The sequence below is a fragment of the Phocoena sinus genome, chromosome 20 (assembly GCF_008692025.1).
Source record: "Phocoena sinus isolate mPhoSin1 chromosome 20, mPhoSin1.pri, whole genome shotgun sequence".
NCBI lineage: Eukaryota > Metazoa > Chordata > Mammalia > Artiodactyla > Phocoenidae > Phocoena > Phocoena sinus.
Genome location: NC_045782.1, coordinates 31152250 through 31166851, shown reverse-complemented (window position 1 = coordinate 31166851; position 14602 = coordinate 31152250). Strand labels below are relative to the sequence as shown.

The 14602-nt window shown below is 41.7% G+C and overlaps 1 protein-coding gene across 7 annotated transcripts in view; it reads left to right on the top strand.

Annotated features, from left to right (window-relative positions):
- Nucleotides 1–3250: 3250 nt before the first annotated feature.
- BCAS3 (BCAS3 microtubule associated cell migration factor) overlaps nt 3251–14602 on the top strand; it is a 578866-nt gene continuing 567514 nt past the window's right edge. For 3 of the 7 annotated variants that reach the window (XR_004347453.1, XM_032616303.1, XM_032616306.1), the window contains exons 1-3: nt 3258–3397; nt 5105–5192; nt 9559–9613. Coding sequence is in view for 6 of the 7 variants with exons in the window: in XM_032616303.1 (XP_032472194.1) it covers nt 5122–5192; nt 9559–9613 (126 nt within the window). In the remaining variant the exon portion in view is untranslated. Of the gene's footprint in view, nt 3414–5104; nt 5193–9558; nt 9614–14602 lie in introns of all 7 variants that reach the window. The other 4 variants (XM_032616301.1, XM_032616305.1, XM_032616302.1 and 1 more) reach the window with 2 other exon arrangements.

The following is a 14602-nucleotide window of genomic DNA, read 5'->3' as shown; positions in this document are numbered from 1 at the left end:
CAGTTATCGAATTTGTATCTTTGTGTATATGATGTCTTTGCAAAGATTAAATAGTATAAAATATGATGTAAATTGTACCAACTGATATGGAAAGAAACAGTACCAACATTAAACTTTGCAAAATTTTAAAACTTAAAAAAAAAAGTCCTGCTGGGACTTCCCTGGTGGTGCAGTGGTTAAGAGTCCACCTGCCAATGCAGGGGACATGGGTTCGAGCCCTGGTCCAGAAAGATCCCACATGCTGTGGAGCAACTAAACCTGTGACACAGCTCCTGAGCCTGTGCTCTAGAGCCCGTGAGCCACAACTACTGAGCCCACATGCTGCAACTACTGAAGCCCACGCGCCTAGAGCCCGTGCTCTGTGACAACAGAAGCCACAGCAACGAGAAGCCTGTGCACCACAACGAAGAGCAGCCCCCACTCACCACAACTAGAGAAAGCCCTTGCACAGCAACAGAGACACAATGCAGCCATAAATAAGTAAATAAATTAATTTTTTAAAATCCTGGGAATTCCCTGGTGGGTCCAGTTGTTGGGACTCTGTGCTTCCACTGCAGGGGGCACAGGTTCGATGGCTGGTCTGGAACTAAGATCCTGCATGCCATGACGTGGCCAAATAAATAAATAAAATAAACATAAAATAAAACACAACCTCCTATCAAAACATCACATTAATAAAAAAAATTCTATCAGGCTAATAATTATTTTTTTTACAATTTACAAAGGATGAAACCAGGGCACAGAAATTCATCCCCACTAAAAAATGTATAACTTCAACAGGGTTCATCCTATCTGTAAATGTCATCACTCAGTTGTTCAAGCCCAAAGCACAGGCATCGTCCCTGATTCTCTCATTTCCTTCTATCCCACATCCAACCCATTATCAAGTTCTTTTAGTTCTGTCTTCCAAAATATTCTGAAAGTGATTACTTTTCACCTCTGCTGCTTCACTTCTAGGCCCAGTTCTAGACAGCTCTCCCATCTGGTCTAGTGAAATAGCCTCCCTACTTGACCCACTGTTTCCACTCTTGTCCCCTCCCTAATGACAGTTTATTCTCTGTTTAGTAGATAGAACGATCTTTTAGAAATATAAGTATGATCATGACACTTCCTAGCTGAAAGTCCTCCAATAGAGTCCCACCCTAGAATAAAACTAAAACTCTTTATAATTCTATACACTATACTCCATTTGGCCACTGCTTACCTCTCCTAACTAGTTTGCTATCATTTTCTATTTAATTCACTTTAACAACAATGTTTTTCTCATTCTTCCTCAAAACTCATTCCTTTCTTAAGGCCTTTGTACCTGTTGTTTCTTTTATCCTGACTGCTTTTCCCTCAGAGCAGCTTTCTTACTACTTCATTGAAGTCTTTGCTCAAGTGCCATCTCCTGAGAGGCCTTCCCTGACCACATTACCTAAAATAAGCCGGCTCTGACCTCTGTTTATTTGGCTTATTTTTTTTCCCATACCATTTTACACTCCTTGAATTTCTCTGTTTGTGTGTTTATTTCTGTCTTCCCACCAGAATGCAAATTCTCTGGCTGAGGACAAGTACATTGGTTGATTTGTTTATTGCTGTATCTCCAGAGCCTAGAACATGCCTGACACTTAGTAGGCATTCAAATATTTATTGAATGAATGAATTTGTGTTTATGATTTTTGTTTTCTTGTTTCTTCCACAACTTTGTAGAGGAATAGTGAAAGAGTTATGGAATTTAACAATGCATGTAAAACAGCTATTTAAACTGAAAAACCTTATACAAATGCTGGTTATCCTACTTGTGAGTATTACCTATTGGTCTCCTCTGGATTTTCTCTTTATTCCTGCTCTGGGTCAGGGACAACATGAGAGTAATTATTATTTAATTCAAGTAAGTCTGAATTTTGAAATATCTGTTGTGTTCAGGGTAGTTAGGTATAAAGGGGGATTCAACAACATGAAAGCCTTAGTCTATTAATGCCTAGGAGGAATTTAACTTTCTAGTGGGAGAAAATGAGACATGTATTAGAGAAATAAACAAAAAACATTTCAAAGACAACAAGGAAGTAAGCCAGTGAAAGCAATAAGAACAAAGGGAATTCAAAATACTGGAAAGATTCTTTCATTATTGGGTTTAATGTAGGAAGCAAATCTTAAAAGGACGACAGTGCTGGGAATTTGTGTAGTGAAAGAACATGAATGTCCAAACATTAGCCTGATAAATATTACTTTGGGTGTTCTTTTTATTGGCACTAATTGAGCATCACAAGCAAATGGGTGGTTTCTTGGCTATATCTATATCATCATCCATCTGTCCAGCACCTGATTAACTGCATATTTCTGGTGAGGTATTTTCTCTACTAAACTTTTCCCTCCTTCACAGTGCTAAAACCTTTTAAAAGTTTTTACTGCTGTATCAGCCACTTTGTTACAAACCCCATGCCTATTAATAAGCCATATTTTCATGGGATTGTCAAGAGTATTAAATTTGATAGTACTTATGAAGTTCCTAAGTCTATGTTGAGCGTTCCTTCGATAGAACAATAAATATTATTATATAAGAAATGAAACCGACGGAATGACACCAGGGCAATCTCAATATGTTCCTTACGGGAAGTGTAAACAGTTAGGAAGGAGTCAGGTGTGGTCCACAAACCCAGGTCAAATTGAAAACAATACAAGTCGTACCGGTCGTTCAGATCACCACCCTGGCTGCAGGGCAGCCCGTCAGCGTCAGCCAGCCTAGGCTCCCGGAAGGTAAACACATTGAAAAGGGCGGGGCAGAAGGCGCGTTCGGGATGGTTGACTGGCCAGCTAAAAGTGATTGGCAGCTGCCATGTCCACGTGCGTTGAGCTTCGAACCAGCTGTCGCGAGAATTCGATGTAAACAGACCGGTCCCCGTGAGGTACGACTCCCAGCCTGAGTCACCCAAGTGACGTGCACAGGCTTCTGCGGCATGATGCTTTTTGACAAGGCCACGAAGGTGCTGTGTCCAAAGGAAAACAGACATGTTTGTAACTCCTCCCTACCTGCCTGCGTTCGCAACCGAACCTTACACCCCGGCTTCACCCGAACTCACATACTGTTATGTTTTCCCTCGAGCCCCAGCGGATTGGATCACTTCAGGAGGCGGGTCCGCCTCTTTGCTACTTGCTGGTTGGCGAAGCTGACCTCTAAGGGCGGTGCCCAGCCGCGGCCAGTTTGCTTCTGGGATTGGCTAGAAAGGTAGTTCCGCTGAGGCGTGGTAGGAAGTGGTAACCGTCAATCACGAGGGGAGACTCCAAACAGTGAGTCTTGAGCTGGAGAGCAGCGTTTACCGGCGGCGCGGCCGGTGAGAGGGCTGGCTGTGCTGCTGCTTTGAGGAGGCTTGGCGAGGACGTGGGACGAGCAGCGTGAGGGGAGAGGGCTTGGCTGGTAGGAATTCGACGAGGTAGAGCTGTGGAAATCGGAGGGGGAGGGGAGGGAGGGCAAGGGGCCAGAGGGCGGCCGGGGACAGCGGTGGCTCAGCGTTGGAGGTGAAATGGGTAACGCCGTGCTGATGTCTTTCAGGAGAGTGGGGCCTGAGGGGCTGGCGAGGGTCGTCCTCAGGAGACAGGGCCCTTAAAGACAGTTCTTGGGAGCCTGTGTTTCGAGAAATAAAGGGTGGAATGGAAATGAGAGAGCTCAGGGGCTGGAGGTGAAGATACCCACTGAGGAAGGGGTACCTGGGCTAGTTGGGGCACAGGGTGTTTTGATTGTAGCAGATGGGACTCATCAGTTTGCGAGTTTTCAGATAAGGTGATAGAATGCTCCCTGCTTAGAAGAGATGGTTTTAAGGGCTTTCAAGATTAGTTCCAGGCTGTGGGCTTTCCTGAGCCGTGTAAGAGATCTTTAATATTGCTGTCTCTTTTAACCTTAACCACATACAGTCCATGCTTTTAAAACCTCCCCAGTGATTCAGATGCTTATTAGACATTCAAGGATCAGGATTCAGTGATGAGACTGGAAGGGCTTCTAACGTCATATATGTTTTTATTACTTATTTAGACTCTGGTGATTAGGTTACAATAGCAGAGGTTACAAATATGATTACAAATATGATTTTGATAGTCTTGTTAAATTGTGACTGCAGTCTTTTTTTAAAAAATATATATATATTTGACATATAAATTACATGAGTTTCAGGTGTACAACATAATGATTCGATATTTGTATATACTGCAAAATATCACCACAATAAGACTAGTTAACATCCATCAGGATACGTAGGCCATTTTACTCCTATTTTCCCAACACTCTTAGTTGGAAGGTAGTACCTCACTGTTCCATTTGGTCTTAAAATATTATACCATGTATATTTTTATTATCTCAATATAAGATTTCAGTAAATTCTTTTAATTTTGGCTCACAAAGTTAGCATATTTGTTTTTATAAAGTGATCCTGTGCTAGACTTTCCATCCCTTCCTAGTTTATGTTAATAGTAGATCAGGGACTTCCTTGGTGGTGCAGTGGTTAAGAATCCACCTGCCAATGCAGGGGACACAGGTTCGAGCCCTGGTCCGGGAAGATCCCACATGCCGCGGAGCAACTAAGCCCGTGCTGCACAACTACTGAGCCTATGTTCTAGATCCCGCAAGCCACAACTACTGAGCCCGTGTGCCACAACTACTGAAGCCCACGCACCTAGAGCCTGTGCTCTGCGACACGGAGAAGAGAAGCCACCGCAATGAGAGGCCTGTGCACCGTAGTGAAGAGTAGCCCCTGCTCGCCACAACTAGAGAAAGCCCGAGTGCAGCAACGAAGACCCAAGACAGCCAAAAATAAATAAAACAAACAAACAAAAACAATAAAAAAGCAGTAGGTCAGAGGGTCCTGCAAGGGTCTTAACTAGTTTTGTGGTTCTGAGCCTTGGTCCAAATAAGAAAACCTCATAGTAGTTTGAAAAATCTTTTATCTACTTCTTCCTCTTCTGCACTCCCCTCTTTTAGGTGTAATAGGAATTGCTGGGAAATTTTCCTACATTTTAGGACCTAACATTTAGGTATTTGTGACAAGGGATCTCTAGTGAGCAACCATGTATCTTTCTCCCGACCCCCAACAATAATGATCCATTGTTTTCTGTCTTTTTGTTCCGGAAACAGGTTTTGTGAATGAAGAAATGGCTACAGATTCCCCCAGAAGACCCAGTCGTTGTACTGGTGGAGTTGTGGTTCGCCCTCAGGCTGTCACGTAAGCAAATTTCAGATAAGCTTGATAGGTAAAGGAAAGATTACTCAGAATAGTAACTAACATTTAGGTTTCCTTTCTAAGCAGTACTTACTTTTGTAAAATCTGTTTAATTTTGGCTTTACAGGATGATAAACACCGTTGCCAAGGCCAAATAAAAGCAATAATTGGAGGGTCAGTTTGATGTATTTAGCACATTTATAGAGTACTTGAAAAGCACTGTATTTTGTCCTTGAGTACTGCTTTTTCAAACCTCAGGTTTAACAATTAGTGTCATTAAATCAGTTTAGTGAATCAAGACCATTATTCAAAAAATGAAATAGAATATAGTAGAAAATATAGTTGGGAGTTAGTATTGTGTTCTGACACGCACAAAGATAATATGCATTCATATGTATGTATATGTTTTCTAGATTGTGATGTATTACTCTAGGTCTCAGTCAGAAAGTTTCAAAGTGAATGTCATAAAGAGTACATTTCTATATTTTAAGCATTTTTTTGACAAAGCATGGCTATACTTTGCAGTAGCTTATAATCTAATGTAGTTTTTTTTTCTTTTTTTCTTTGGCTGTGTCGGGTCTTAATTGCGGCACATGGGATCTTTGTTGTGGTGTGGGGGCTTCTCTCTAGTTGTGGCGTGCGGGCTCTAGAGTGCACACAGGCTTAGTTGTCCCACGGCATGTGGGATCTCAGTTCCCTGACCAGGGATCGAACTGGCGTCTCTTGCATTGGAAGGCGGATTCTTAACCACTGGACCACCAGGGAAGTCCCTAATGTAGTTTTAAGCTGTGTATACTTGCAAGCACTCTAATGAATAAAAAAGATGCCAGCAAAACAGCATGGGAATTTAGAGGGAATATTTTGTGTTTTTTAATTATTTATTTAAAAATTTTATTTATTTATGGCTGCATTGGGTCATCTTTGCTATGTGCAGGCTTTCTCTAGTTGTGGTGAGCGGGAGCTACTCTTCGTTGGGGTGCGCGGGCTTCTCATTGTGTGGCTTCTCTGTTGCGGAGCATGGGCTCTAGGCGCGCAGGCTTCAGTAGTTGCAGCACGTGGGCTCGGTAGTTGTGGTTCACGGGCTTAGTTGCTCCATGGCATGTGGGATCTTTCTGGACCAGGGCTCGAACCCATGTCCCCTGCATTGGCAGGCGGATTCTTAACCACTGTGCCACCAGGGAAGTCCTTATTATTTTTTTAAAATTTTGATTGGAGGGAATATTTTAGTGGGAGTATTTTAGATCTGAAAAGGTTTCATTAAGAAGCTAACATTTGGACATGGGTTCGAACCCTGGTCCGGGAAAGTCCCACATGCTGTGGAGCAACTAAGCCCGTTCGCCACAGCTACTGAGCCTGCGCTCCAGAGCCTGTGAGCCACATATATTGAAGTCCGCGTGCCTAGAGCCCGTGCTCCGCAACAAGAGAAGCCACCACAACGAGAAGCCCACGCACCACAGCGAAGAGTAGCCCCCGCTCGCCGCAACTAGAGAAAGCCTGCACACAGCAACAAAGACCCAATGAAGCCAAAAATAAATAAATAAATTTTGAAAAAGCTGACATTTATCGTGTAATTTAACGGCTGAATACAATTTGGGCAATTAGAATCAAGGGCACATTTTCGGCAAAGGCAATGGAGTAAGCAGAGGTGGGAAAGGCAAGCTATTTTCATAAATGGAATCTAGGGAAGTTGACCTATTTAAAGGAGGTTGGGGTGGACAATTAAGACCCTTGAATACCTGGCTAAGGAGATAAAGTTTGCTTTCTGTCTTTCAAAGTGTTAATAAGGGAATTGTAGCATTTTGAATTATTTCCCTTGAGCAGTTTAGCATGCTACATAAAATTGCCTTCTCAGACTAACAAAAAATATATGTATAGTATGATGTTTCACCATTATACTTGCTTTTTTTTCCCTCCTGCATTTCCCAGGGCTATATCTTTCTTTGCTAACTGTGGACCATGGCAACAGGCTAAGCATATTATTAGCTATGAGTTAGGTACTGTTGCAATCTTCATTTTACAGATGAGGAAACCAAAGCAGAGAGAGAAAAGTTTTCCTTGGTAACATCCAAGAAGGGAAACCTGGATCAAACCCAGGCAGTTTGTCTCCAGAGTCTGTGTGCTTATGCCCTATTCTATGCTGCCTCACCATATGGTATTCCACATATATTGCTTTTTGTTACGCAATACATAATTTTAGTGTTTTTTGAAGTTCTTTAATTTATTCAGTATTCTTTTAACAATAATGCTTGAGCATCTACTCTGTGGCTAAGTACTGGCTTATAGATTCTGGAGATATAAGGTAAATATGAGAGATGGATTCCTTTCTGTAATAGAGTTTGCATTCTAGTGGAGGACACAGTAAGTAATTACAGGCTCTGATCAGTGCCCGGTGTGCTATGTTAGAGAACAGCATTAGGGAGTATGATTTAAGGCCGTCAGGGAAGGCCTCTCTGAGGAGGTAACACTTAGGCTGGAGATCTAAAAGGCAGGGAAGAATTTGCGAAGGGATCCATGCAGAAAAAAAGCTGGTGTAAAGGTCTTGATTCAAAGAAGAGCTTGGTGTAGTCTAAGAATTGAAGTTGCATGTGACTGAAGCAGAGTAAGTTACAAGAGTGGGAGAAAAGTGAGGTTGGAGAGGTAGGCCTAATCAAAAATTTTTTTTAAGGCCTACTCAGTTTTTGTAGGTATCTAAGGCATATTGTCTTTTTAAAAAATAGGATTTAGGGTAACTCACATTATTTTCTTCAAATGTAATTTTTCACATTTCTCTGAAATGAATTTGATTTGGTATATATTTTGAAGAAAATTTTTTTTCCTCCATTTGCTGATCTCCATGTATTTCCCATTTAAAATATCTTAGTGTCCTTAATAGTTCTTCACCTTTATGCATTTTGATATTTTCCCATACCTTATCCACACCAAAAGTTCTGTGAGGACTGTTTAATAACTCCTTCTAATGCCTGCATCTGCAGCAAAATATAGATTCACTTGGCTAGATGCAGGCAAGGGACTAGGTTCTTAACCAGTCTAAAGAGAAGGTCACTAAATACTGAGTCATGAGCAACAGTTTTTCTTGCTCTAACTAGGGCATTCTTCTGCTCTGACTCAAGAGGACGGTCTTGCTTTAGCCAAGTCTTCTGTCAGCACTCCTTCAAATATGAGTTAAAAGTTCTATCTGTATCAAAGTAAGAGAGCGTGCGGCCATAAAAAAGAATCAATTATTGCTATTTGCAGCAACATGGATGGACCTAGAGATTATCATACTGAGTGAAGTAAGCCAGGCAGAGAAAGACAAATGTCATATGATATCACTTATACGTGGAATCTAAAGAATAATACAAATGAACTTTTATATTTCAAAACAGAAACAGAGTCACAGACATGGAAAACAAACTTATGGTTACCAAAGAGGAGAGAGAGAGAGAGGGATAAATTAGGAGTATGGTATTAACAGATACACACTACTATATATAAAATACATAAACAACATGGATTTACTGTATAGCACAGGGGACTATATTTAATATCTGGTAATAACCTATAATGGAAAAGAATCGAAAAAATGTATAACTGAATTACTTTGCTGTACACCTGAAAATAACACAATAATGGAAATCAACTGTACTTCAATTAAAAAAAATGGAGCATGACTTTTTATTTTACTTTTAAAAATTTAAATTTATTTTTGGCTGCGTTGGGTCTTCATTGCTGTGCGCGGGCTTTTCTCTAGTTGCAGCGAGTGGAGAATACTCTTCGTTGCGGTGCGCGTGCTTCTCATTGCAGTGGCTTCTCTGGTTTTGGAGCACGGGCTCTAGGCGTGCAGGCTTCAGTAGTTGTGGCTCGTGGCCTGTAGAGCGCAGGCTCAGTAGTTTTGGCGCACGGGCTTAGTTGCTCCGCGGCATGTGGGATCTTCCCAGGCCAGGGCTCAAACCCGTGTCCCCTGCATTGGCAGGCGGATTCTTAACCACTGTGCCACCAGGGAAGTCCCTAAAAAAAAAAATGGAGCATGACTTTTAAGAAGAGATAATGTTTGGGAATTCCTTGGCGGTCCAGTGGTTAGGACTCCACGCTTCCACTGCAGGGGGCGGGGGTTCAGTCCCTGGTTGGGGAACTAAGATCCCACAAGCCCCATGGTGCGGCCAAAAAAACAGAAAAGAAAAGATAAAGTTAAAAAAATTTTTAAATCTCATTTGCATTTAATAACATATACAAAGATATTAAGAAAGCAGGTTAGCAGAATTATCAGACGATGAGAGTTGTTTCTTTTTTTTAGTATTATGAATAACTTTATTAGGGCTTGTAGAAAGAGCTTTTCCATGTTTCATATTAAGCTGTCATGATAAATTTTATCCATTTCACCCTTTTTCAGGGAGCAGTCCTACATGGAAAGTGTCGTGACTTTTCTGCAGGATGTTGTGCCCCAGGTAAGTGTCTGTGTGGTTTCAGAAATAGTAGGCTTTACTCTTGGCCAGGGAAGCTCTGAAATATTCTGTTCCCTAAACTTGACACCAGTATCGCCAACTTTAGAAAGACTTCTGATGTTTTAGCATCCCAAGCGTTGGTAGGGTAGAACCATACTTGCTGTTATTATTAGATGTGCCTTAGTTTTGTGCTGACGGTGGCATAATTATTATTCCTTAGCCCTTGCTTTACTAAGAGTAATCAAGGTGCGATATTAGCTGAGAGATGGGGCTTGGAACTGTCTATTTGGGTTCTCTTTCCAAAATCTTTCTCTTGTCCTAGTTAAATGTTGCCTGTTGGAAGTGAAATAAGCAATATATGCTTTGCATCTGGTTAACTAGATACTATATTAACTAAATACTACACTGAGGTCAAATCTATATCACTTTCCCATTGAGCAGTAGTTTTATGTCAATTATAGCTTGCCTTGTTACTCTAACTTATAAGAGAGTAAGCCCTTTACTGTTCCCTCTATGTAAATGTGAGAATAAAGAATGAGAGGAACCCTCCTGGGATCACCTCTAGTGCACCGTCTCTCAGACTTAAATTAACATAGGTGTCGCTTGGCACACTTGTTAAAAATAATAATTTCCAGGCCCATCTCCCAGTGAGTTTGACTCAGGGGAATTAAGGTGGCATCCAATAACTTGTGTCTCTAGGAAGAATCTCAGGTGATTCTTGTGAAACAGTATCTTTGGGAAACACTGTTTAGTGGAACTACTGAAGGGAAAGGTTTCTGTGTTTTCTCCTGTGATGATGTCAGTGTTCAGACTGCTGTGGTATCTGTAATTGCACTGTTCAAAAAGAACATTCAGGGCTTCCCTGGTGGCGCAGTGGTTGAGAGTCCGCCTGCCGGTGCAGGGGACACGGGTTCGTGCCCCGGTCCGGGAAGATCCCACATGCCGCGGAGCGGCTGGGTCCGTGAGCCATGGCCGCTGATCCTGCGCACCCGGAGCCCGTGCTCCGCAACGGGAGAGGCCACAACAGTGAGAGGCCCGCATACCGCAAAAAAAAAAAAAAAAAGAACATTCATAGGTCCAGTGTCCCAGCTTTATGAGAAGGTCCTACCTAGAAAAGTCTAAAATCCAGATTTCAGTTGTATTAATAAATTGTATTCATCAAATAAGGGAAAGTATCAAGGCATGTTTGGTATTCCTTTATTATGTTCGGTCAACTTTAATGAAAATAGGCCACAATGACAAGGTCTGTAGGGCATGTAAGGAAAAATAAATGCTTTCTCTTCTTGAGGAACTTGGTTAAGAAGGGAAGTCAAATGGCTTGAAGCAGTCAGAGGTAATAGCAACCTATCACTAAGTGTTGCACATGATAGTACAGACTGAATATGTAATTGCTAAGGGAATGCATAGCAAAGAAAGCGTGAAGGAGTCAAGTTCCAAAGGACATTGGAAGTAGCGTTAGTTGAAATGAATGGCAAGGTTGGGAATCTGATGGTAAAGGAAACTGCCCAACTGGATGTGGTAGGCAGCAGCGTTGCTGTGGCTGTGGAGAATCTTGTACTCTGTACAGTACAGACTTCGAGAACAATCAGGGGCCGAAATCCAACTTGGTCTTCTACAAACTGCACCTTTCTCTTAAGCCCTGAGCCCTGACGTGAGGCTAGTTCCAAGGAAGGGGCATTTAAAAATATTGGTAATTTGCCTGCTATAGAGTGCCCCTTTATCAGATTTTTACAAAGGCACCTTTTGTGCTAGTGGAAACCCTGTGTAGCAAGCAGTTTTTGTTGGCTGGAGGAGAGAGGCTGCGGTCAGAGGCTTTGAGGGAGTAGTTGGAGAGTTTGCTAGAGAAACAGGAATACTGGGTTGAGCAATAGATTGAAAATAGGGGGCTGCTAAAACTGATAGGGTAAAAATGCCAGAAGGTGGAAGGTTAACTTAGTTTTTATGAGGATTATACATTAGAAAGGGGATAGTCTATGCAGTTGACTGTGAAGACTGGGATCAGGGTTAAGTCACTTCAGAAGTAAAGTTGTAGTCCCGGATCTAAGAATTAGAATATTCATTTAAGAAATTTATGTTAGGTAAGTCATTCTAGTGACTGTGGAAAGAAAGCAAAAATTCAGGCACTACTGGTCAGGTGCTGTCTTAAGTTGGGGAATACTCAGTGCCTGTCCTTAAGGCTTCATGGTCTAGGGTAGCCATCAGGCAGACTCTTTCTGTAAAGGGCCAGAGAAGCTTTGCAATTCATACAATGTTATTTTTTGCTTTTTAATTTTTTTTTTTTTCGGTATGCGGGCCTCTCACTGTTGTGGCCTCTACCGTTGCGGAGCACAGGCTCCGGATGCGCAGGCTGAGCGGCCGTGGCTCACGGGCCTAGCCGCTTCGCAGCATGTGGGATCTTCCCGGACCAGGTCACGAACCCGTGTCCTCTGCACCGGCAGGCGGACTCTCAACCACTGCGCCACCAAGGAAGCCCTGCTTTTTAATTTTTATTTTTGGCTGAGTGGGGTCTTTGTTGCTGTGCGCGGGCTTTATTTGCAGCAAGCAGGGGCTACTCTTTGTTGCAGTGCGTGGGCTTCTTATTGCAGTGGCTTCTCTTGTTGTGGAGCATGGGCTCTAGGCACGCAGGCTTCAGTAGTTGTGGCACGTGGGCTCAGTAGTTGTGGCTCGTGGGCTCCGGAGTGCAGGCTCAGTAGTTGTGGCTCACGGGCTTAGTTGTTCCATGGCATGTGGAATCTTCCTGGACCAGGGCTTGAACCTGTGTCCCCTGCATTGGCAGGTGGATTCTTAACCACGGCGCCACCAGGGAAGTCCCTCATACAATGTTTGTTGTAACTACGCAGCACTGCTTTTTATGTAAAAGAAAGGGTGTGGCTGTGTTAAAATAAAACTTTATTTATGAACACAGGTCGTGGCCAGATTTGGTGACCCATGGTCTCCTTTTTTCCACATTTAATCTGTAATCCCCCATTGGCAATTTGTGGTGATACATTTGGAAAATGATATATTTTTGCTGATGTTATGTTCCAACTCCTGCCCTATTCTGGGAATTACCAAATTCGTGGAGCTTAGAAATTATTCTCTGGGTCTCCAGATATGCCTAAAAGGGAGAAAATGTGTTGTTAGACTGGTATCAGCTTCTTCAGCTGTCATAAATAGAGTGAGTTCCTACTGTGTCATTGACGCAGATGTCATTGACAGCTGGTAGAAGCCCTAACTGTGCCGTTTGATATAATAGTTGTACTTCTGAAAATTTATTTTTAAAAAATTCAGCAAATAAATTAAAACTCAGAACTTTTCATTTCAGTGAGAAATTTTGACATTTTTCAGTGTGAAAAATTGTAGCCTGCCCAGATGTCAGTAGCAGTCAAGCAAATTGTGATATGTTGCCCCTATAGAATAATTTGCTGTGATTAAAAATTATACTTTTGACAAATAGCACACAATGGAAGTTACTTTCTCTCCAGTGAAAAAATAAAACACAACATACCTATAGTGATTGTTGCTGTGTTTTTAAAAATTGAACAATAACTTTGTGCTTATGAACGTGTATATGCGTTAGAAACCAGATAAGAATTAAAAGGAGAAATAAATCCTGTACTCAGTAATGGGGTGAAAGTTTCAACTGTAAATAAGAGAGCTAGAGCAGTTGGATCTTGGTTGGAGAAGGAGGGCTAAAAATCAGTGCTGGGGGGAGAAATAACAAACTTTTGTGTGGCAGCGCACTGCCCTCCAGTAAGATAGCAAATAAACCTGGATGGGCACTGGGTGAGTCTGTGCTTCACTGACAGTAAAATACCTAAACATGAGCAAAGGATATCATAGAAAGCTGAGAGGCAAAATGACATGCTGTCATATGCCTTCTTGATGCCAGTCTGCAGGAAGGCACACAAGAAGCAACCCTCTTCAGTCAACTTCACAGAATTAAAAAAAAAATGCTTAGTAAAGAGCACTGTGTCTGCTAAGGAGAGAGGAAAACTTGAAGACATAGCAAAAGTATGCAGGCCTCATTATGAAAGTTTTGTTTCCCCCTGAAGGGGAAAGAAAAAAGTTTAAGAATCTCAGTTCACTGAAAGGCCTCTTTTAACCTTGTTTCGTGCTGCATATCGGCCAGAAATCAAAGGAGAGCACCGTGCAAATGTTGCAGAGGAATTGGGAGAATGTCGAGTAATGCAGGTGATTAGCAGCCTTCCATTTAGCAATCTGCTAAATGGAAGAAGATATTGTATATGTTATAGCTTTACCAGATTAAGGGAGAGCCTGACGTAGGAAAAAAGAGGTGGTCCTAAATGAACGTGGTATCCTTGATTGGGTCCTGTAGCAGAGAAAGGACATTAGTGGAAAAACTGCTGAAATCCAAATAAAGTCTGGGGCTTTAATTAGTGGTAATGCACTGGCGTTAGTCTCATAGCTTTGGCAAATGTACCATGGTAGGGTAAGATTTGGTTAGGTTAGATTGTTAACAGTAGGGGAAACTGGCTGAGGAGTATATGAGAATTCTGTACTGTTTAGTAATCTAAAATTATTCCCAAATAAGAAGTTTATATTAAAGAGGAGAATTTTCAAGAATGAAGAGAGCAAGACCAAGGGAGAAGAGGAAGAAGTTGAGGATGAGATGGTTGAAGATAAAGTAGATGAATTAGTTGGTTCTAGTGGAGGTTTTCCTTTTCTCCAAAGGAATTAACTGCCCTATGCACAACTTGTTTTCTTAAACAATTGAAATCATAAGGATGTGTAAGATAACTTTTTTTCTTTTTGCATAGTAAACCTACTATTAGAGTAACCCTGTCTTTTAGTAATATTTTCAGTGGCCGTTAACCTTGTGCGGTAGAGGAAAAGGGCTGTAAAACTGCATGGAAATTTAAAGCAAGTTGTGTATAACACAGATTATATATGGGATAGTGGTTTTTTAATGCTTTTGATCCAGCTTATATTAAATAATTGTTCTGTGAACTGAAGACCACTTTATAACTGAAAACGTTGCAGCTTTTTGTT